Here is a 24,676-nt window from a genome sequence, read left to right as displayed (position 1 = left end):
TGTAAAACATGCATGCCCCCCTATATGGGCTATAAGTTGTAGTAGCAGCCATTGTGTGAATACGTTTTTTGTCACTGTGAATGGTGGTGGTGGTGGTGGTGGTGGTGGTGGTGGTGGTGGTGTAGTAGTAGTAGTAGTAGTAGTAGTAGTAGTAGTAGTAGTAGTAGTAGTAGTAGTAGTAGTAGTAATAGTAGTTGTAGTAGTAGTAGTAGTAGTCGTAGTAGTAGTAGAAGTAGTAGTAGTAGTAGTAGTAGAAGTAGTAGTAGAAGTAGTAGTAGTAGTAGTAGTAGTAGTAGTAGTGGTAGTAGTAGTAGTAGTAGTAGTGGTAAAAGTAGTAGTAGTAGTGGCAGTAGTAGTAGAAGTAGTAATAGTAGACGTGGTGGTGGTGGTGGTGGTGGTGGTAGTAGTACTAGTAGTAGTAGTACTAGTAGTAGTAGTAGTAGTAGTAGTAGTAGTAGTAGTAGTAGTAGTAGTAGTAGTAGTGGTAGTAGTAGTAGAAGTAGTAGTAGTAGTAGTAGTAGTAGAAGTAGTAGTAGTAGTAGTAGTAGTAGTAGCAGTAGCAGTAGCAGTAGCAGCATTACAAGACCAATACTTAAGAATGATCAAATGGGAAAAGGTAACATAGCACCAGCAGTAAATATGGGGCTCATTTACAGATCAGATTTGGAATCTCTGCTGTAAAATGAGATTTTGAATGAATTAAAGGGAGGCAAATCTGTAATAAAAAGAACATGCATAAACCGTAGTTGTTTCCCTTGTTTGAACCATGCTAAATCCTTACAAGTTTGGAAAGAATTGGATGAAAAATTTGGACTTTATTGCATAAACACCATTTTCTCAATTCAAGGGGAGGTAATTCTGTACTTCATGGACCAATAATGCTCATTTTTTGTAGGGTTCGTGTCCTCATTGATATAAAGACACTGTGCAAATTTGGAAAGGATCGGACAAAAAATGTGGAAGATTTTTTAAAGTTTTCACAAAATAGGCAAAAACGAATAAACATGCAAAGTTCAACGAGCTCCTGCGGCCATGTTTTTTGACGAATCAAATTTCTTTGAACAACTTTTTCAGGGGAGCCCTCAAAGGTCATCCCTGTGAAATTTTTTGAAAATCTGATGAGCGGTTTCTGACAAGAACATTTTTAAGGTTTTTACCATATATGGTCATGGCGGCCATCTTGGTTATGTGATCAAATTTTTTTTAACAATTCTTTTGTCCCATGACCTAGGGATGCTCCACATGAAATTTAGTTGAAATTGGCTCAATGGTTTAGTAGAAGAAGATGTGTACAAATTGTTTACAGACGGACGGACGCCGGACGCTGAGTGATCACAATAGCTCACCTCGAGCTATCGCTCAGGTGATCTAAAAACACCAAAGAGTTATAGTCATTGCACTCTACACTTCCTCAAACTGTTCTTTTAAGATCTATAGTTTCATATTATATTTTCACTTCCTCTAAAAGCCTCCCATTTATATTTAGTTACATTTGAATTCTTTCAATGCTCTTTGAGAACTGCTTATTCAAATTACTGTATGTAGTTAGGAACTGCACAAGATAAATAAGCAGAGGACAATAACTCCAAAAAAGCTCAAGATCGTGTATTCCTGTAATGTCCTCTATCAATTTATAATGTTGTATTTATATGATTTTTTAATGAATACTCCACACATAGAAAAACTATAATAAAGTGCAATAACTCTGCACATTCTGAAGAGAGTTAGAGTCTTATGTGCTAGATATTTTCTCTTCATGCCATTTTATGAAAGGTCTGGTCAGTAAGCGCAGTGTTTGTTTCACGCGGTTCTAACCTAAAAAAATTCAATGGTTTAGTGATTAGATAAAATTAATGTGCCTAGCAAGGTTTACATGGAAGATACCAACATAATTTCATAACAATATCATCATTATTAAAACTAAAGCTATTTGTATTTATTTTTGTATTTTTTTTAATTGTGACCTGGACCTTGATTCTACCGATTCCAAATAAAAGTATAAGCTAGGAATAAATGAAAAAAACCTATAAGAAAAAACCAGGACAAAATCTTATTCCATATTGTAAGAAATTGATTATTCTATTTGTAACAGATTTTATATGAAGTAACCATGACCTTTAGCTGACTGGTCCCAAATGAACTGTTATGCTTAGTCTGAAAATAAGCAAACTACTCACACATGTCACTGCAATAACCCCGTATAAAATCTACTTATTAACTGGGATTCAATTATCTGTCCTTAAGAAGTAACCTTGACCCTACACCAATATCATGCACAATCCTAAGATATATATCTCCTTTCAAGCTTTATGTATTAAGCTCCTTCGTTTTGTAAAGAACACAACCTTAAACTTATTGACTGGGAACAACCGTTTTGCTGTTATACTACTTTCAGTACATGACCTTGATCTTAAACCAACTGGCTAAAAAATTTTTTAGTTTGCTATCTCAAAACTGAATTTATTACCGGTAAGCAGATTTTTTTTTCTATTTTTAACAACAGTGATTTTGACCTTAACCTGACATGCCCCAAATATAATTCAAAATGTGGTCTCCATACAAGCTTGCTTTATTCAAAGTTTAATTGAGATTAGTCAATACAGATGATACTTATTGACGCTCCATTGGTCATTGTCGGCTCTGATACTACTAACATGTACCCCGGGTACTCTTAAATATACTTACATGAACTCCGGGTACGGTAAATATACTAAAACGTACCCGGGAATTTTAACGCTAAATCGGTCGTTGTCGGCTTTAAAAAAAAAATCAATTTCTCCACATGTATGTAAATTTTCTGTTTAATGGCCTATATATATTCGAAACTCATACTCAAAAGGCATATTGATGCAGTCATTAAGTGAAGTTTGTTTAAGATAAACAGTATCGTTTTACAGTAAACGGTAGCGCGTTTTACGACATCGGATTTCGGATGGGAACACAACTTGGGTAAAGTCTAATATCGACCGGGTACACTTAAGTATATTTACTGTACCCGGGGTACATGTAAGTATACTTAAAAAGTACCCAGGGTACATGTAAGTAGTACCCGAGCTGACAATCACCAATCGAGCCTTATTGACCATCCCACCCAGCCACCTGCCATACCTCCATCTCATAACCAGAACTTTAAGATTTGTTAAAAACATGATAAACGAGCAAATCATTCAATTGATATCCCCCTGCTTAATGAAGTTTGTTTATGGATAGTGCAAATCCCCTATATTATGGTATAATCCTTAAACAAAAATTTAAGTGTAGGTTATTGTTTTTATGCATCTATGTGTATATTTCTTTTGACCTTGCAGTCAAGGATAACCCATGCTTATTTCCAATGAGGTACTTTGGATTTTGCTGAAGAGACAGCAAGCAGAAGAGACAGTTTTGAGATGCAAGGAATCCGGGTGCGATACCCTAGCTTTTTACGAATAGATCTCTTTGTTCTTTTACGTGCTCAGTGTATAGCACCGATACACGCGAGAATTACCTGGGTTTCATACCAGTGCAGGATGATGGTTCTTGAAAATGGCACTTCTTCCCTTTGATTTCTACACACCCATGAAGTTTCATGTTGTATCATATCTGAGATATAGCCCTGAAAAGTTCCATCACATATAAACAACACAGGGATATAACTTTTTATTTAAGAAAAAGTATGGCTTTGGTTCTTGTGCATGGCACTTCTCCTCATTGATATCAATACACCCATGAAGTTTCATGTTGAAGTCTTGTATGGTATCTGAGATGTAGCCTGAAAAGTTACATAAGAAAAAAAGGGAGAAATAACTCTTATTTAAGAACAAGTAGGGCTATGGTTCATGTGCTTGGCACTTTTCCTCATTGAAATCTATATACCCATGAAGTTTCATGTTGATATCTTATATAGTTTCTGAGATATTGCCATGAAAAGTTTTGTGACAGACGGACGGACTGACGGAATGACAGACAAAGCCAATTCTATATCCTTTCGCGTTTTGCACAAATAAAAAGTAACAAGAGCTGTCACCATAGGATGACTTATGCCTCCATTAAACACTTGATAGAAGTTATGAGTTCTAAACCTAAACGCAGATTTCGAAACCTTCACACGGACCCTAAGTTCAAGGTCAAGGTCACAGGGGTCAAAATTTGTGTGCGTATGGAAAGGCCTTGTCCATATACACATGCATACCAAATATAAAGGTTATATCTCAAGGGACATAGAAGTTATGAGCATTTTTCAAAACCTAAACGCAGATTTTGAAACCTAAACACGGACCCTAACTTCAAGGTCAAGGTCACAGGGGTAAAAATTTGTGTGCGTATGGAAAGGCCTTTTTCCATATACACATGCGTACCAAATATGAAGGTTATATCTCAAGGGACATAGAAGTTATGAGCAGTTTTTGAAACCTAAACGCAGATTTTGAAACCTAAACACGGACCCTAAGTTCAAGGTCAAGGTCACAAGTAAAATTTGTATGCGTATGGAAAGGCCTTGTCCATATACACATGCATACCAAATATGAAGGTTATATCTCAAGGGACATAGAAGTTATGAGCATTTTTCGAAACCTAAACGCAAAGTGTGACGGAAAGACGGACATAAAAGGGGGCATAAAAATAGCATTAAATCGCAGCTTTCATTAAAAATATTTCCAAACTTTGGCGAGTCTTCTAAAATAATTAAGTGGGAGAGCTTGAAAAAAACTCTGGAACCACACATAATGCAGCATCAGGAGCAGAAGAACCTCATAAACTTGAGCACACACACACTATTTATATAAAGGTTCATTTGAACACATTCACTTCTATCTTTGTTATGCTCAAAACAAAAAAAAAGACAATGCATGCAATAAAAAAGTCAAGACCTCCAAAAATACAGTCAAGAGAGTTGTGGTTCTTTTACTAGGCACTTTCTCTAAATGTCATTTATCAATGAAGTTTATTAAGATACTAGTACCTAAAATACTCAGGCATTTTTGTGCAAGAAAATACACTAAATGGCAAGGTTTCTGTAAATCCTGAAGAGTAATGGTTCTTGCACCACTCTGCAATGCCCCTTAAAGCACTCTATCATAAATTAAGTTTCATCAGAATTCTTCCCATGCTTCAAAGTACTCTTCACTGACAAACACACAGAAGGATTGACAATATGATTGCTATACGTCTTGCTTTGAAGTAAAACAAGAAACCATTGGAGACGGGTGATGCTCCCCAAAGTTTTTTTTGGTCACAATATTGCACTATATATTCAGATAAAAGGAAACGCCAGGGAGGGGCATAACTTTGGACAAAATAATACGATGGATGGTTTAGCAACATAAATGTCAAAGGGCCATAACTCTCTAAATAAATCATCTAACCAGAACCCACAAATAACATGCGCATCTCCTTAAGGTAGTTAAGCTCTCCATAAAGCTTCATTGACTTCCAGTCATTAGTTGCTGAGAAATAGCCCAGACAAGAATTGCACTATATGTACAGTTAATGGAAAATTTCAAAGAGTCATAACTCTGTGAAAAATCATCTGACTATAGAACCTGCTGATAATATGCACATGTCCTCTTGGTAGTGAAGCTTCCCATAAAGTTTCATTGAATTCCGGTCATTAGTTGCTGAGAAATAGCCCGGACAAGAATTGCACTATATGTTCAGTTAATAGAAAATTTCAAAGGGCCATTACTCTGTGAAAAATCATCCGACCAGAACCAGCTGATAGAATGCACATCTCCTCTTGGTAGTGAAGCTTCCCATAAAGTTTAATTGAATTCCAGTCATTAGTTGCTGAGAAATAGCCCAGACAAGAATTGCACTATATGTACAGTTAATGGAAAATTTCAAAGGGCCATAACTCTGTGAAAAATCATCCGACCAGAACCGGCTGATAATATGCACATCTCCTCTTGGTAGTGAAGCTTCCCATAAAGTTTAATTGAATTCCAGTCATTAATTGCTGAGAAATAGCCCGGACAAAAATTTTGCACGGACGGACGGACACACGCAAGGACAGACGAAGCAACGACTATATGCTCCCCCAAAAAATTTTGGGGGAGCATAAAAAAAGCTTATGACTTCAAAAATCAAACAGTTGCAAATGAGGGCCTCCAAGCTGTTTACATACTGTAAATACTGAGCCATAATACAAGATTTTTTCTTAAACAAATCTTATATAATTATGGTGGTGAATTCAATCATTGGGTGGTTCCATTCATCCAATAATACAGTCCACTCTCGTTATCTCGACATCGCATATCTCGATATTCTCGATATGTCGAAGTAAGCTCAATGTCCCATTTTTTTCCCTTCTTTTTCTATATAAATAAACATCGCTTATCTCGATTTTCGTTATGTCGAATAATTCGATGTCGATATAAAATTTTGTCCTGAGTCCCGATTTTACATGTATTTACTGTGGTTTATCTCGAAGTGCGAATAACTGCCCCAGTGTCGGCAAAAGGTGAGAAAATTTTTCTTTGATACTTCACCGTCTCGCTTCGCCCGGCTGCTCCCGATACTGTGCGGTAGGAAATTGATCCGTTAATTGCATCACTGATCACATGTGTGTAACGTCGTTAGCCATTAACACTTGAGTAAGGCCTGTCACTTTAACTGTCACTTTTTAACATCAATTAACTGCAATTAATACACAGCCTGCCGAAATGCCGAAAGACTATTTGTTTTTACCAACAACATTTCAAAATGCATTGAGTTATATTTTTGCGTATATAAACCGTTGCAAATTTACAGAGTGTTGTTCTATCCTTGAACTCCATAAGTCATTATCATGGCTTACTTGAAAGAATATTTCAAACTACAAAATGTACATGTACAGTTCAGTATTCCGGAACGTGATTTACGCTTGTTCAGATGGAAAACCCTCGTCTTGATTGGAGGTCAATTACATCATAACTTTAAATATCAACATTACCGGCTGTTTAATCGACAGTTTAGAAAAATTATAACCGCATGTGTTCATGCAATTCTGTAATACTTAAAACGTCATTTTAAGCATTTAAATAGCAAAATTGATCTTGCCTTGTAAAAACGCGTATATATATATCAGGTAGAGAGTAGTATGCCACACGGTGACGGCTTTAGTTAGACCACTTAGCAGGTATTTAGATGTTAAAAACAAGGTAAATTGTCGTCTCATTTTTTCTTTGAAAACGCCTTATCGGATATCTCGAACTCTCGTTATCTCGATATTTTTTCTTGTTCCCGCCGACTTCGAGATAACGAGAGTGGACTGTACATGTCAAAAGTGCCAGTCCTGATAATATTTATTCCAAGTTTCCAATTATAGGTCTTAAAAAAATCTGTTTTAAGTAAAACACGACTGAAGTGAAATAATATCTATAAACATACTTAAGAGAAGTTATGAAAATTGCTAGTGAAAATTGCGATGTTCATCATGATGTCATGTACATGCAATATAATGTCGAAACTTTGTAATCCACCAAAAACAGAGGCCAGGAAGTTCAAAATTTCATTTTGGAAATCATATGTTCATGAAAAACATTTAGATAAAGTATGTAAAACTAAAGATCAGAGTCTGCAAAAGGATGACAAACATTAATATGTCTAGTCCCTGTAATTGAATGACACAATTATATGCATACAAAAGTCATTGATTAACAGTTAGGAAAAATATTTTATGGGTTAACAATCTAAATATGATTTGCAGAGATTGCCTACAATAAACATAATCAAGGAGTCTAGATTCTAGATTTTTGTGAATCTAAATATTGTGACCAGAAGAAAAATCAAGAAATGAACATTTTTTCGATAAAACAACTATATTAAAAGGAAACTTAAATGTGAGATAAATATGAACGATGCTGCTCCAGATTATCTGTGCAAAAACAATTGGTATGGTAAATAAAGATAAAAATGTTTGCAAGTGTTATCATTTTATTACTTCATTCATTGAAAACTGAATCTTTCAAACTTGAAATGTATATGAGGGAAACATTGTTTTTCTATAAAAATGACATATACAATAATTTCCCATATAATCTTGTTTAACATATAAAGAATATTTAAAGAACAAATACTCATTTCAAATTCACACAACTTAAGCATTTCTGTCTATGTCGCCTTCTCTTGCTCCTGCATTTCTTTATTCTTTTTTGCTCTCATATTGTCAGGCAGTTTGGAGTAGCCGGGGCAAGGCACCTGTCCAGGAATCTCACAAATACACCAATGTCTGCAGTGGTAGCCAAAGTTGGCTGGATTAAACAGACAGTCCTTCTTCCTCTCCTCATAATAGGGCTTAACAACACTGAAAACAAAGGAGAACATGAGCCATAATGGGTCTTATTCCATATGTGGTTGATGTAGAGCAAGACTAGCCTGCGCATCCGCACAGTCTGATTAGGAGCTGCAATGTCCGCAAATGAGACCACAAAAACATGCCTGATTTTAGAGCATACAACAGGGCTCCTGACCAGACTGTCATACGTTGTGACTTTTTTTGCATGACATGTATGGCCTATATACATGTGAATGTAGCTCCTTAAACAAGAGGCCCTGAATGGCTCAAAGTCGCTCACCTTAAATACAAATAAACTGACCAGTTCTGTGCAGCCCAAGATATCATATAAACAAATGTTCTGACCAAGTCATGAAGATTGAACAACAGTTGAAACCCGATGGCTCCAACTGGTGGCGTGGCTCCAACTCTCAACCAAGCACCGATTTTTTATTGCAATTTATTCATATAAATATCTTAGGGATGGCTCGAATTCACAAATCCCATTATCAGAGCGCTTAAACTGATTTCACGGTCCCAGTCATAATTTTCACAGTTACTTTTGTTTGTTTGGCTCGAACTCGCTTTGAGTTGCACAAAGCTGTTAATCGACAAGGAGTGCTTGATTAAAATCATGCCATAATTTATGTCACATCAGTTGCAAACATGTCAAGGACTCAATTGTAAATTGGTTTGAGTAAAAGATGACATGGTGTATAATATACGGCGTTTTTTTTGTAGATGCAGTATTTTTATGTCAGGAACAACTGCGTCAATTCTTAGTGCTCATTCTTACAAGTTTTTTTATATTATATGTGTAACTTTTTAATATATTGATTAATTAAAGTATTAAGTAAACATTTGGTTCTTATTAATTTAATGGCAGAAAGTAGAAAGTACAGAGTTAAGGCCGTACAAATAATCTTCAACTTGAGATGCAAATTTATTGCAGATTCGTGTTAGCAAACAAAAGTATATTCGAAATAAGTTGGCTCAGATTCCACATGGATCGCACTTTTGTTTTCAGTCCCAACGAGTTCGAGCCATCGGGTTTAGACTGTATAAATGTGACTTTTAAAGTGTTAACAAGGTTCTACTACAGCCATATAAGAAAAAATGCCCTGCGCCCTGGTGGCCATGCTTTTCAACAGACCTGAACAATTGTCTAAATAATCTAAGATATCATTATAAAAAATGTTCTAACCAAGTTCAACAAGAAACCGTCGGAGACGGGTGATGCTCCCCAAAGGTTTTTTTGTCACAATATTGCACTATATATTCAGATAAAAGGAAACGTCATTTTTTTTATATAAAATTTCAAAGGGCCATAACTCTGTGAAAAATCATCCGACCAGAACCCGCTGATAATATGCACATCTCCTCTTGGTAGTGAAGCTTCCCATAAAGTTTCATTGAATTCCGGTCATTAGTTGCTGAGAAATAGCCCGGACAAGAATTGCACTATATGTACAGTTAATGGAAAATTTCAAAGGGCCATAACTCTGTGAAAAATCATCTGACCAGAACCCCCTGATAATATGCACATCTCCTCTTGGTAGTGAAGCTTCCCATAAAGTTTCATTGAATTCCGGTTATTAGTTGCTGAGAAATAGCCCGGACAAGAATTGCACTATATGTACAGTTAATGGAAAATTTCAAAGAGCCATAACTCTGTGAAAAATCATCCGACCAGAACCCGCTGATAATATGCACATCTCCTCTTGGTAGTGAAGCTTCCCATAAAGTTTCATTGAATTCCGGTCATTAGTTGCTGAGAAATAGCCCGGACAAGAATTGCACTATGTGTACAGTTAATGGAAAATTTCAAAGGGCCATAACTCTGTGAAAAATCATCCGACCAGAACCCGCTGATAAAATGCACATCTCCTCTTGGTAGTGAAGCTTCCCATAAAGTTTCATTGAATTCCGGTTATTAGTTGCTGAGAAATAGCCCGGACAAGAATTGCACTATATGTACAGTTAATGGAAAATTTCAAAGGGCCATAACTCTGTGAAAAATTATCCGACCAGAACCCCCTGATAATATGCACATCTCCTCTTGGTAGTGAAGCTTCCCATAATGTTTCATTGAATTCCGGTCATTAGTTGCTGAGAAATAGCCCGGACAAGAATTGCACTGTATGTACAGTTAATGGAAAATTTCAAAGGGCCATAACTCTGTGAAAAATCATCCGACCAGAACCCGCTGATAATATGCAAATCTCCTCTTAGTAGTGAAGCTTCCCATAAAGTTTCATTGAATTCCGGTCATAAGTTGCTGAGAAATAGCCCGGACAAAAATTGTGCACGGACGGACACACGCACGGACACACGGATGCCGGACGGACGGAAGGACGGACGGACAGACGAAGCAGCAACTATATGCTCTCCCGAAATTTTTTTGGGGGAGCATAATAAAGACTAGACGATTAATGTGACTTTAAGAGTCTTAACAAGGTTTTACTGTTGCCAAATAAGGAAAAAATGTCCCACCCCAAAGCGGCCATGTTTTTCAATATACCAAAACCATTTTCAAAGTCATACAAGACTTCATTAGAACTAAATCAAATGTTACCAAGTTTCATGAGGATTGGTCAATAAATATGCTTTTAAATTTTCTGGAGTGTTAACAAGGTTTTACAATAGCCATATAAGAACAAGAGCTGTCACCATAGGATGACTTATGCCCCCTATAAACGCTTGATAGAAGTTATGAGCTTTTTTCGAAACCTAAACGCATATTTCGAAACCTAAACATGGACCCTAAGTTCAAGGTCAAGTTCACAGGGGTCAAAATTTGTGTGCCTATGGAAAGGCCTTGTCCACATACACATGCATACCAAATATGAAGGTTATATCTCAAGGGACATAGAAGTTATGAGCATTTTTCAAAACCTAAAAGCAGATTTCGAAACCTAAGCGCGGACCCTAACTTCAAGGTCAAGGTCAGAGGGGTCAAAATTTGTGTGCGTATGGAAAGGCCTTGTCTATATACACATGCATACCAAATATGAAGGTTATATCTCAAGGGACATAGAAGTTATGAGCATTTTTCGAAACCTAAACGCAGATTTCGAAACCTAAACGCGGACCCTAAGTTCAAGGTCAAGGTCACAGGGGTAAAAAGTTTTGTGCGTATGGAAAGGCCTTGTCCATATACACATGCATACCAAATATGAAGGTTATATCTCAAGGGACATAGAAGTAATGAGCATTTTTCGAAACCTAAATGCAGATTTTGAAACCTAAACGCGGACCCTAAGTTCAAGGTCAAGGTCACAGGGGTAAAAAAATTTGTCCGTATGGAAAGGCCTTGTCCATATACACATGCATACCAAATATGAAGGTTATATCTCAAGGGACATAGAAGTTATGAGCATTTTTCGGAACCTAAACGCAGATTTGGAAACCTAAACGCGGACCCTAAGTTCAAGGTCAAGGTCACAGGAGTAAAAAAATTAGTGCGTATGGAAAGGCCTTGTCCATATACACATGCAAACCAAATTTGAAGGTTATATCTCAAGGGACATAGAAGTTATGAGCACTTTTCGAAACCTAAACGCAAAGTGTGACGGAAAGACGGACAGACAGACGGACAGTCCGATCACTATATGCCCTGCCCCCTGATGGCAATGTTTTTCTACCAACCATAACCATCTTACAACTTTTTTAAGATATCATTTAGACAAATATTCTGACCAAATTTCATGAAGATCGGACAATAAATGTGTTGCCTCTAGAGTTTAAATAAGGTTTTACTATAGCCATATAATGAAAATCGCCACGCCCCCTTGTCGGCCATGTTTTTCAACCAACAGGAACCATTTTGAAACTCCTCCAAGATATCATTGGGACAAATCTTTTGACCAAGTTTCATGACGATCGGAAATAAATGTGGCCTCTAGAGTGTAAACAAGGTTTTACTATAGCCATAAAAGGAAAAATGCCCAGCCCCCTTGAGACAAAGTTTTACAACCAACCTGAACTATTTTCAAACTCGTCCAAGATATCATTTGCATCAATCTTCTGACCAAGATTTATGAAGATTGGACAATATATGTGGCTTTTAAAGTGCTAACAAGGCAAATTTTGAGGCAGCACGCCGCACAACAGAAAAAAAGGGGATCCCAAAACTTACCATGACCACATTGTGCACAGCTGAGCTAAAAACAAGGATGGAAATAAGCAAAACTCCACTAGCTAAAGGCACCATAAATAAGTGGTGGTAACTTTCAGAAAAAATTCATACTTCCTCCATACAAGAAGTATTGACAGTAGGATGGTTTGCAACATGGCCAAAATGAGTTTCTATACCTGAACAAATAAGGTCATGTTTATGGAAAATATAAAATGTCAATTTGACACGTGAACAAAATAAAGTTACTCTTATATTATTTGGGTATATGTTAACATCTTTTTATTTCTCAACCGAGTCACAGCAGTAAAGACACAATTACCTTCAAATGACCCAGTCACCAGAATTTTATGACTTCTAAGAAATGCACAAACATGTTTTTGCCATATGGGCTCAGGTTAAAGTACAAGGACCATGTTTATAAAGATTATTAGGTTATTCTTAATTTGGTTGAAACCCAATAATAATGATAATATTACAAGTTCTTTATTGTTTGGTCAGATGGCCAAAATGTGACTTTTTGTAAGCAAAATTATTCATAATTAATATATCAAGACATAGACATGCACATTATCCAGCTGGGCCCTTTAATTTTGTGTTGTTAAATATTGCTGTTTTTACAGTATTTACTGTTTAAGCAAGATTATCTTTAAACAAGCAAATTCGTTGAATTAATATCCCCCGCCGATATGCTTCTGGACACTCATACCAAGTTTCAATGAAATCTGCCAAAGCACTTCCAAGATATGGATCTGGACACACAAAAAGCATTTTTTCACGATACAAAAGGCCATAACTCTGTTATTATCAGATGGTGTACAATGCCATTTGGGGTGCATCATCCTATTATCCATATATATACTCATACCAAGTTTCAATGAAATCCGCCAAAGCACTTTCAAGATATTGCTCCGGACGGTCGGACGGAAAGACGGACGGAAAGACGGACGGACAACGCCAAAACAATATTCCTCCGCCTATGGCGGGGGATAATTAGTGTTTTATCAAGGTTAGTTTTACATTAGTATAAATTAAGATGGTTTGCAGCATCTGACAAAATAGAAGCTTACAAAAATGTCAATCACATTAAAATTTATCTTCAATATTATCAAATCTTAGCACTGGGATATCATGTTAAGCAGTTAATCAATTTCATACAAACGAGCAATAAGCATATTGTTAAATTGTGATATTCTACAAAGTATGCTTGTGGAAATGCTTGTGACTTTTTATAAATGAAAATAAATGAACCTCATACTTTCTATAAAGCTGAACAGTTGTTTAAACTATTCTTGAAAACAAACAAATAACCAATTCATTCTGAAGTTAAATGCTGATGGTTCAGGAAGACAACAAAAACTTATATTTACGCAGGTTGTTCACAGAAGGTATTGTGAATGTGATCGTAGATTTCTTCTTGTGTCCGCCCATGGACATCAATGATTTGTTTTTCTCCATTTACTGGAAAGGCAAACAATAAATGTTTAAATGTAAAAATTAGATATGTTGGTTAAAATTTAAATGCTCACTTAAAATAATATTTAGATGTTTTCAAAAGCAAGTGAAACAAGAAGGCCTGAAAGGCCCAAAGTCGCTCACCTGAGATAAAAAGATATTATTGGGACAAATTTTCTGACCAAGTTTCATGAAGATCAGAAAATAAACCTCTAGAGTGTTAACAAGGTTTTACTATAGCCATATAAGGAAAAATGCCCCGCCCCCTGGCAGCCATGTTTTTCAACCAACCGGCATCATTTTTGAACACTTCCAAGATATTATTGGGATGAACCAAGTTTCATGAAAATCGGACTATAAATGTGGCCTCTAGAGTGTTAACAAGATTTTAGTATAGCCGTATAAGGAAAAATGCCCCGCCCCTTGGAAGCCATGTTTTTCAAGCAAACATAATTATTTTCAAACTGATCATCCAAGATATCATTGAGACCAATCTTCTGACCAAATTTCATGAAGATTGGACAATAAATGTGGCCTCTAGAGTGTTAACAAGGTTTTATTAAAGCCATATATAGCCATATAAGTAAAAATGCCCCGCCCCTGGTGGCCATGTTTTTAAAGCAACAAAAACCATTTTCGAACTCATCAAAGATATCATTGGGACAAATCTTCACACCAAGTTTCATGATGATCGAAAAATAAATGTGACCTCTAGAGCGTTTACAAGGTCATACATTTCAATATAATTTAAAATAAAAGTTAAGAAGAACATGTGTCGAAAATGCGAAAAAAGCCAGATATTTAATTCTGAAATCGAAAATGTCTGTACAGTCGACTTCGCCAGAATGTATATCATGCATGTACGATGTGAATCTTAATTCATACGACACACGAACACTAACTCCGATCCTAATAAAAAGACGAATTTTCGGTTATTGTAGGAAAATATGTACGAAATATCTTTTCGTCACCATCAGCTCGGGGCGCTAATTTGTCTTTGCTGCATTTTATGAAATTTGTCTTCAATGTCTTGTCTATTTTGTGTTATTGTAACATGTATTTATCAATATATTACAATTTAACACATATAAAAATCGTATAGTCTCGCTTTAATCGTTTGACAAAAGAATGCCATATTGTACAGAATCATCAAACAATAAAAAACATATTCAAAAGTTTGCTATCTTCCAGAATGTAAAACTATCATTTTTAATTAATTCCACTTAATCTTCTTGTGCTTAAAGAGAAATATTTTAAAAAGGGAGACAACTCTGTCAATTTAACATAATTTTTCAAAAGCCATTTTGCAGTTACTTCCCTGACATGCTAAACTAGAGTGTTCACAAGCTGTTTTAACTATATAAATATAAGTAAAATGACCTCCCTCCCCCCAGCAGCTATGCTTTTTTACCGATCCGAACCATTTTCGAACTCAACCGTCATATCCAGAAAACACATGTTCTGACCAAATTTCATGAACATTGGACCAAAAATGTGACTTCTAGAGTGTTCACATGTTTTCACTAATTACATACAGAGAAAACTGCCCCGCCCCTGACGGCCATGTTTTTCACCGATCTGGACCATTTTTGAACTCTTCCGAGATATCAATGACACCTATGTTTTGACCAAGTTTCATGATGATTGGGCAAAAATTGTGACTTCTAGAGTGTTCACAAGGTTTCTCTATAGCCATATAAGGAATACTGCCCCCCCCCCCCCCTTGTGGCCATGTTTTAACTCAACCAACATATTATTGAGACAAACATTTTGACAAAGTTACATGAAGATTGGGCATCAAATGTGACTTCTACAGTGTTCACAAGGTTTTTCTTTTTTTTGACCTAGTGACCTAGTTTTTGACCCAACATGACCCAGTTTCGAACTCAGTCGAGGTATCAATGGGACAAATGTTCTGACCAAGTTTCATGAAGATCGGACAATAAATGTGGCCTCTAGAGTGTTCACAAGACAAATGTCGACGGGGCAAGACGCACGACACACGATGGACAAAAGGCGATCACAAAAGCTCACCATGAGCCCGTTGTGCTCAGGTGAGCTAATAAAAAAGTAATCCAATTAAAAGTTTACATTTGTTTACAATATAAAATTTTACAATCACGCCGATTAATCATTTATGGAAATGTAATTTTGATACATTAACTTTACCAAACTTACTGAAGAAAAATTGTATAAAAGGTGTAGGAGTCATGTTCTTGAACCTCAGGATTTGCAACTGGTGGTTCTTGTACTTAATCTGTGGTAAATGCCAAAACTGAAATTTGCTGAAATACAAACAATGCGAAATTAAATATATAACAACTAAAAAGTAAGAGGTCATTATGTTTATCTAAAAAGGCACAATTTGTCTCAGGTGAAAGATAATGCTAAATTTATTTAAAAAAAAATGTTTATATATATGTTCGCCTTTACACAAGATTTTATACGACATTTCTTTATACATAATTGTAATTTGATCCATATAAAATAAACAATCTAAATTGTAGATAATATAAGTCAATTATTTTGAGGAATCTATGTTAACGCACATGAAAAATAAACATCATATACAGTTTTTAATACAATTATTCAAAGGTCGATGAAAATGTGATTGTTTGGAGCATAAGTAAATAGAGACAAGTCAGCTCATAGAAATTCATTTACACAAATAACTGGGTCCAAGCCACAAACACACATTTTAAACATAAGTTTATAAGTTGAGTGCTCTTATATTTGACTATTGCTTTGTTGTGTAGTCATCACCATACATGCATATAAACCCTGATGTATCAATAACTAGATACATACCGATTTTCAAGTATGTATGTATAACATTAAATCAAATATTACCACGACTTAAAAAAAAAATCCTTTCCACTATTGATGATAACCATGGTTAAGAATTCAATAAACACAAATGTAAGCCAATTTATGGAAGTCTAAAGTTTACAGTGAATTACTGGACCGGGTTTTCCATTTGAACAATCGCTACATCTACAAATACAAACATCTGCACCTGTTGATAATACCCGAAAGGGGAGTTAGACAGTATATATAGATAGAAAAACAATAACATGAAAAAAATCACAAAAACGTTTGAAGCAGATTCATGATTTTTGATGCAAGTATTTATATGTTAACATGAATGACACAAACATTTATTTCATACTAGGTACACAAATTGTTAAATTTAATCGAAACAACATTTGTAGAGCCAGGCATTCCACTGGTATTCAAGAGTTGGCAGTCCTGACTTCCAAGCCATACATTTTGGACGTCTCAGACATTAAGTTGGAAGTCCCACTTTAATCTTATGTTTTGATTGCTGGATACATAGTGGACAATTGTTCCAACTCTATCTATCGGGAAAAAGAATCCACACTTAATACATGAGCTTTGTTTATTTGAAGCTAGAATGTACACAAAGCGTTAACATTACAATGCGGGAGTGTGTTTCTGATAAAAATATAATTATGCTCATTTGATAATTAAACAAAACATGGACCAACACCGCTAGATTTTGTATGCGTCCCTTAGGATGCTCATACTTTGGTACAATGTCTTTCCCGATTTTAAAGGGTCAGAGACACAGGACTGGGACCGAGTGAATGAGCTGATTTACTGTTGGCATTTTATGTCCCATGTATCAGAAAACAGCCTAAATGTGGATTATGGATCATTCCAAGGGACTTCCACATACATGCCAGAATTTTTCAGGTCCATATCGGGACATTTCATAAAAAATGTCAGGACATTTGACCAAAAAGCAGGACACCTGAATCGATCAATCATGCCACCTTTACTGTAGTCAGTAATCAGTATATTTCTTACAAATCTCATGTCTGTCTGGCCAGTATTGATGATAAATGTGTCTAAGAATTTCATGAACACAAACATTCTCCATTTTCGGGAAGTAAACACACATGTGCTCTATGCGGATGACTCCATAATTTCCATAACGTGAAATGTGGGGCATGCGTCTATTTGGCATCCATTCGGGACAGAGGCATGTGGTAACGCGATGTGCGTGCATCGAGCACTGTCTTTATTCAACCAATAATTCTTTATTCAACCAATCATCAATTACATGTAACTGTAATTAGTTGTAAGAGTGATACACTAGTTGCAATAATCAAACTCCCTATGGGTAGCTGGGAGTTGCAATGGACAATGTTTTTTTGTCAGGTTAACTTGTTCCCTGGAACCAGACGGAACTTTAATTGGTAATATGATCCATATATACTATTTCCCGGCATAAATAAACACAACAAGAGATGTGTTTGTCAGAAGCACAATGCCCCCTATTGTGCCGCTTTGAAATAAAATTTCAATATATCATTTGGCAGGTTTAGAAATTATCTCTCTTTTAAAGCTTGTTACTTCCCTTGGATTGTATTTTTTGACTTTTGACCTAGAAGGATGACTGACCTTTCACCACTCAAAATGTGCAGCTTCATGAGATACACATGCATGCCAAATATCAAGTTGCTATCTTCAAGACAATATTCAAAAAGTTATTGGAAAATTTTAACCAAGGTTTAAGTTTGTGACACACACAATGAATGACAGACAGACAGACAGACCAAAAACAATATGCCCCTGATCTTTCGGGGGCATAACAAGATCATAAATATATCCCTTATGTGCAAATTAAAACAACTAACATGATATGGTGTGATCGCAGAATAATGATATTAATCCAAGTTTCAAACATGTCAACCATTCATGGAAAGGTGTAAATGGACAATACCAACTATTCTGAATTTGAACATTTGGGAAATTAATCAAGTGACTATCTCCACATGGGCAAGACAGATCCTGTGCCTAATCAACCAATCGTGCTATTCGACTATTTCTGGAACCTCCTTAATATAGATCAACACATCAATTCAAAGTTTTGGCTTTTGGTTTAATTAATTTTTTTATCAACTTTTTGTTTTGAGCATATTTCTCCATACAAAAAGTTGAAAAACATGCAAATTGATGTCAATGATAACAAGTATTGGGTTTTTTATGATGTATTGGGTTGATATAATAGGCATTCTTGATACTTATTTTTTATGTGGAATTTGGTTTTATTAGGAAGAACTTTGTACTGCAAGTATGTATCCTTCATTCCTATAGGTTCGTGAATTCCTATTAGTTCGTGAATTTTTTTATGACGTAATTTTTATGCCGTACCGTGCACTGCACGCGTCCGAATTCGATACAGTTTCAAGCCGAATATATTTCTTTGTCAATAAAATCCGAAAAATGAGAACAAAGAATGTAAGGAGTGGTACTGTCACCATAATAATTGCACACACAATGAACACAAACATAAAATCCTTTGAAAAAAAGCACCTTTAAGTAAAATATTTCCAATATGTACGTTTTCGAACAATCCGGGTTCCTGTTTTCGCATTTGTCAAGGTCAGTTTACTGTACATTATCGACTCAGGTCGGCGTTGTCATATTTTAGAGGCTCGTTAAGGGGTTTATCGTATACACACGGAAATCAATTAAAATCCTATTAACGCCACGCGGATTTTTTAACGTTGTAGGCCAATCATCAGAGATACCATGGTAGGTATAGATCACACGACCCCGATATTTTGCTAAAAGCAGTAGAGGATGCAAAGATAAAAAAAAGAGAAAAAACTATCTGTACGTCGAGTGGCGATACAATAGTCCATCCCCTATCAAACCTTAAGAGATAGGATAAGTGGACGTGTAGATCCTCACAAGTTCCTAAAGAAAACCATTTTTACAAATGACGAAGAGTTAGGGCTTGTGGAACATGCGGAAAACTACGCAAGGCTTGGCTATGGTTTAAGCAATATAGCCATGCGCTTACCTGAAGGCACTTAGCCCGTGGAACATCATGTCAGCCTTCAGGAAGGCCGGTGTGTATCCACTAAACAAGAATGCGGTGCCTTCAGAAAAGCTCATGCCATGCGAGTCATTCCGAGACTCGAACTCTCTTCAGAAGTTACAAGCAGTACGGGCTGGCAAGCAGGCAGTTGAAGAGTAACTCCGGGCAAAAACAGAGGGGCCAACCCCTATCACGTTCAGATGCCAAAAGATTTCGGCGAATACAAAACCAAAACCAGGCGGGAAATTGATGACAAGTGATGCATACATCGAAGAGGTGGAGATGTACGACGCCAAGAAAAATGCCAATGCCGTCACATCTCAAAGCCAGATGATAAACCGAGGCCGTCAAAAAGTGGCATACAAAAATTGCACGCCAACATTGTTAGTGAAGACTCTGATACCGAATCGGACACAGACGAGCCCGAAAAATGTTGCGTATGTGGACAATTTAGTCCAACAAATCTGGACACGAGACCACACATAAAAATCGTTAATTGGGGGCATAGTCCAACTTGTTGACGCTCTCAAATATTAAGCTACTTTTTATATAGGTAATATTTGGAGCGTCCAACGGCTGAACCATTCGATTTGTGTTGGAATTTTTTCCTTCTTTGTCTATATTGTTGCGCAAGGATTTTGTGCGCAACATTCAAGCCCCGATATAAGACACTTAAAATCAACGGATTGCAATAATATTTACATACCTGTGTAGATAATTCATTTCTCGATAATGTTCCGTAATAATTACGTAATGACACTTTGAATTTTGCACGCCTGAGCAATTTAAATCCAACCACTATTCAATTTTTCAATATCTCTCGATTCGCTCGCTGTGTAGATATAAATCAATAACAAGACCTCGATGTGAAGCATCTGGTTTAAAGTGGAAGAATAAACAGCGTAAAATACAGTTTGCGTTCGTCTGTTGCTGTGCAGCGCGTTACATAGTAAACCGATGTTATACTTTTCTGGATTAATTTAGCATTGTTTTTTTTTCTAAATTGACAATTAAAAAGTTCTGAAATTAATTACATCTTTCATTTTTATACTGTACATAAATAAGATTGATACAGATCGTACAGCATACCGTCCTATGTAACGTAGAATGTAAGTACATAAAACAACACAGACAGAGGTGCGAAAAAGACATGCATAAACACTCACTGAAACTTAGAACAGTGAATAGAAACTGCACCATATCTGTTTTGAACATATGCTTATTAAATCGACAAAGATTAGGATACTAGATCTAGTTAGGTAAAAGTCGGTGTTAAAAGCTCATGTTAAATAAAATTACGCGTACACGTTACACCGTAATGCCTTCTTCTGATTGGTTCATATTTAAATCAGTTTCATGACATGACTACAGGTCAGTGATTGTTTTGCAGATTTAAGCAGAAGTTTAACTGAAGAATTTATGCCTTTCAAACTTTGAATCGACAATATTTGATGTAAAAATGGACTTCTGAATTAAAACTGAATGAGTTGGTAATGTTATTTTGCAATTTTACGCAAATTGATGAAAATTTAAACTTTCTGGTTTCCACCACAAAAAAGGTCCTTCAACGATGAGACGTTCCAAAGAATCAGCGCTTCCGTTAGCTTTTAAAAGTTGGAAGTCCTGACTTCCAAGCCTAAAATTTTGGACGTCCCAAACATAAATTTTGAAGTCCCACTTTTATTTCAGAATTTTAATATACGTACATGTTCCAACTCTATCCATTACCCGATAATCCAGTATTATTACGATTTATTTTTGAAAACCAAAATACGACCAATATTGACGTCTGCAACGTCCGCCATTTTGGCATATACAAATTGAATTGTGGGATGGGGGAATTCCCATTGAACATGCGTTAATCACGTGACGTGATTTGAGAGCATAAAGCACGTTCATATTTAGTGATTACAACAAATCAACGACTTAACTAAAATGTTTCATGTACCTCCTTTCAGAAAAGTTTGCGTAAGTGAAAGCGAATTTTGGAGTGTAAAAAAGCGTCTTTCTTTTAATTATACCGAGTACACTTAATTCCGAATCGCAATATAACTTGTCAGGTCATTCATGCAATATGCTTAGTTTGGCAATTTCAAAACACGTTATATAACTACTTGTTGCATTATGCGTTATGACAATCGGTATACAATTAACGTATTCAATTTAAGTATATTCAAATGCTTATAAATCAAACGTGTAATCCGAAATCATTTCCAGATTTTATTATTCACGGAAAGATAAGAACATTCTAGCAACAAATAAACATTTCCCGTGTTTTTCGTGCACACATGAAAATCATGCAGAAATTAAGACTTCATGTACAACGTCACGCCATCCTTCCTCGAGGAAAGCGTTGACTTAATTAAATTTGATTGCTAAATAAAAACTTCGTAGCGCAGAGGTGGCAAATATTATTGTATACAGCTTCACGTGGGGTCAGCATGTATTCTGCTGCCTAAGCGCTGATTGGCTGATATGCTTACCAAGAAGCATGTGATTGACAGCTGGAAAAATCAATATTGACCACTCGCTGAGAAATTCATTGAAAACTGTAGCTCTTAGGCGGAGCAAAGACCTTTAGGTCTTTGGGCGGAGTTAACCGTCTAAATAACCCGATTTACTGTTGACATTGTGCGTGTTGTGTATTCGCAAACAGCGTACATGTGGATTATTGGACGTCCAAGGGACTTCCACCATTTGCATAATGGACGTACGACTGCCGTTTTCGGGCGTAATTTACGCCCGGACGTCCACTAACGGAAGCGCTGCAAAGAATTTAGCCCATATAAAAAGTATCTCTAAATTCTTTGCGCGTTTTATAAATGAGAGTAATTGGGGGCATTGCGACGAGTGTGGGCATTGGGTCCACCTTTCCTTCTGCCATACAAAATAGGTGCCAAGAAGAGGAGACAGTTTCCCTTGCCCACACTGTTGTTAAAATTAAAAGTTGTTTTGCACCGTTTATAAGTTATGCATTCGTTAATTAATTGTTCAATCGTTCAATCGCTGATCATTAATGATTCATTACATTCGCTTGAATATACCATTCGAATGCGTTCAATGTTCATACTTTATACGTTATTTGTTAAATAAGTTCATTATGTATCGAGGATAAGGTAATGGCAAGATAGAGAAACGAAAGACTCTGTGTTTCCTCAGCAATTTCCCCTCATAGAGCCTCACAGTAGAGCGCATGCGTTCGACCAATCGAATTCACGAACTTATAGGAAAACGTCTAGCAGATATTGACTTCCAGCTGTCAACTTGAAAATGAAAGTGTATTGATGTTACGCATGTTTGTTGACCAATATTTTTATTGTGAAACATGGATATTTTCCCTTTTAAATATCACATTTTTCTTAATATTGCAGACGGTCATTGTACTCATGCGCGAGTTTGAATACGTAGGTGGCCGAACCAACAGGAAAAGTGGCTACTCATAAAAGCTCAAAGCATTCAACATGAATTTCAAGAAGCACTCAATTATGTCAATGATTAGTCTCATTTATAAGACGCGCAAAGAATTTAGAGATACTTTTTATATGGGCTAAATTCTTTGGAACGTCTCATCGTTGAAGGACCTTTTTAGTGGTGGAAACCAGAAAGTTTAAATTTTCATCAATTTGCGTAAAATTGCAAAATAACATTACCAACTCATTCAGTTTTAATTCAGAAGTTCATTTTTACATCAAATATCGTCGATTCGAAGTTAGAAAGGCATAAATTCTTCAGTTAAACTTCTGCTTAAATCGCAAAACAGTCACTGACCTGTAGCCATGTCATGAAACTGATTTAAATATGAACCAATCAGAAGAAGGCATTACGGTGTAACGTGTACGCGTAATTTTATTTAACATGAGCTTTTAACACCGACGTTTACCTAACTAGATCTAGTATGCTAATCTTTGTCGATTTAATAATCATATGTTCAAAACAGATATGGTGCAGTTTCTATTCACTGTTCTAAGTTTCAGGAAGTGTTTATGCATGTCTTTTTCGCACCTCTGTCTGTGTTGTTTTATGTACTTACATTCTACGTTACAAAGGACGGTATACTGTACGATCTGTATCAATATTATTTATGTACAGTATAAAAATAAAAGATGTACTTTATTTCAGAACTTTTTAATTGTCAATTTAGAAAAAAAAAACAATGCTAAATTAATCCAGAAAAGTATAACATCGGTTTACTATGTAACGCGCTGCACCACAACAGACGAACGCAAACTGTATTTTACGCTGTTTATTCTTCCACTTTAAACCAGATGCTTTACATCGAGGTCGTGTTATCGATTTATATCTACACAGCGAGCGAATCGAGAGATATTGAAAAATTGAATAGTGGTTGGATTTAAATTGCTCAGGGGTGCAAAATTCAAAGTGTCATTACATAATTTTTACGGAACATTATCGAGAAATGAATTATCTACACAGGTATGTAAATATTATTGCAATCCGTTGTTATTAAGTGTCTTATATCGGGGCTTGAATGTTGCGCACAAAATCCTTGCGCAACAATATAGACAAAGAACAAAAAATCCCCACCACATAATTGGTCTTTCAACCTTTGTACGCTCCAAATATTACCCATATAAAAAGTAGCTTAATATTTAAGAGCGTCAAAAATTTGGACTAGTCAATGATACACCAAGAACTCACTAAATTCCACTGCTGGCCTTTTGATTAACGTTATAATTGATGGTCATGACGCGGATTTCTGGCTGCAATATAAGCTTTCCTGCTTCCAAATACGCTTTGGTATATCGAATAGGAGCTACTCCCTTTAAAAACGGCATTTTCTTAAATTAAAATTATTTATTTTGCATTTTATTTACATGCCCGACAATAACACAAAGTAGTCTGCTGATGACCTTCAGATTCAAACGCTTGCACAATATTGAAAAGTAATAACATCAAGCGTTTACCAGTCTTGACTCTTGTAAGTGAAAATATTGTGTACGACCTTTTTATAAAATTGCACACTGGCTCTTTTCTTATG

General features: G+C 36.1%; 3 protein-coding genes across 3 annotated transcripts in view; 1 reads left to right on the top strand and 2 right to left on the bottom strand.

The window, feature by feature from the left end:
* Positions 1 to 24,676, top strand: part of LOC127881948 (uncharacterized) — a 220,875-nt gene that overhangs the window by 18,275 nt on the left and 177,924 nt on the right. The window lies entirely within an intron of this gene.
* LOC127881952 (probable 28S ribosomal protein S25, mitochondrial) lies at positions 7,876 to 24,567 on the bottom strand. Its single transcript, XM_052430217.1, has 4 exons — positions 24,337 to 24,567; positions 16,002 to 16,108; positions 13,739 to 13,829; positions 7,876 to 8,263 (listed from the first exon to the last, which is right to left on the bottom strand). Exons 1-4 carry the CDS (start codon positions 24,471 to 24,473, stop codon positions 8,071 to 8,073), a joined length of 528 nt encoding a protein of 175 aa, XP_052286177.1. The 5' UTR covers positions 24,474 to 24,567; the 3' UTR covers positions 7,876 to 8,070.
* The window catches only part of LOC127881951 (PRA1 family protein 3-like), a 140,119-nt gene continuing 133,689 nt past the window's right edge, over positions 18,247 to 24,676 (bottom strand). Inside the window, exon 4 of the transcript XR_008050349.1 lies at positions 18,247 to 18,260. The gene's annotated coding sequence lies outside the window, so the exon portion shown is untranslated. The remainder of the gene's footprint in view (positions 18,261 to 24,676) is intronic.

This window comes from Dreissena polymorpha, chromosome 5 (assembly GCF_020536995.1).
Source record: "Dreissena polymorpha isolate Duluth1 chromosome 5, UMN_Dpol_1.0, whole genome shotgun sequence".
NCBI lineage: Eukaryota > Metazoa > Mollusca > Bivalvia > Myida > Dreissenidae > Dreissena > Dreissena polymorpha.
This window is presented reverse-complemented; position numbering and strand designations above follow the sequence as displayed.

Bases quoted from the DNA above. Each gene is read 5' to 3' on its own strand.
- LOC127881952 (XM_052430217.1), bottom strand. From the start codon at position 24,473: ATGCCGTTTTTAAAGGGAGTAGCTCCTATTCGATATACCAAAGCGTAT. The intron at 16,109-24,336 runs GTGAGTTCTTGG...TTTGTATTTCAG, and splicing joins AAGGCCAGCAGTGGAATTTA to CAAATTTCAGTTTTGGCATT. The intron at 8,264-13,738 runs GTAAATATAAGT...CTTTGTTTTCAG, and splicing joins ACCTTCTGTGAACAACCTGC to TGTTGTTAAGCCCTATTATG.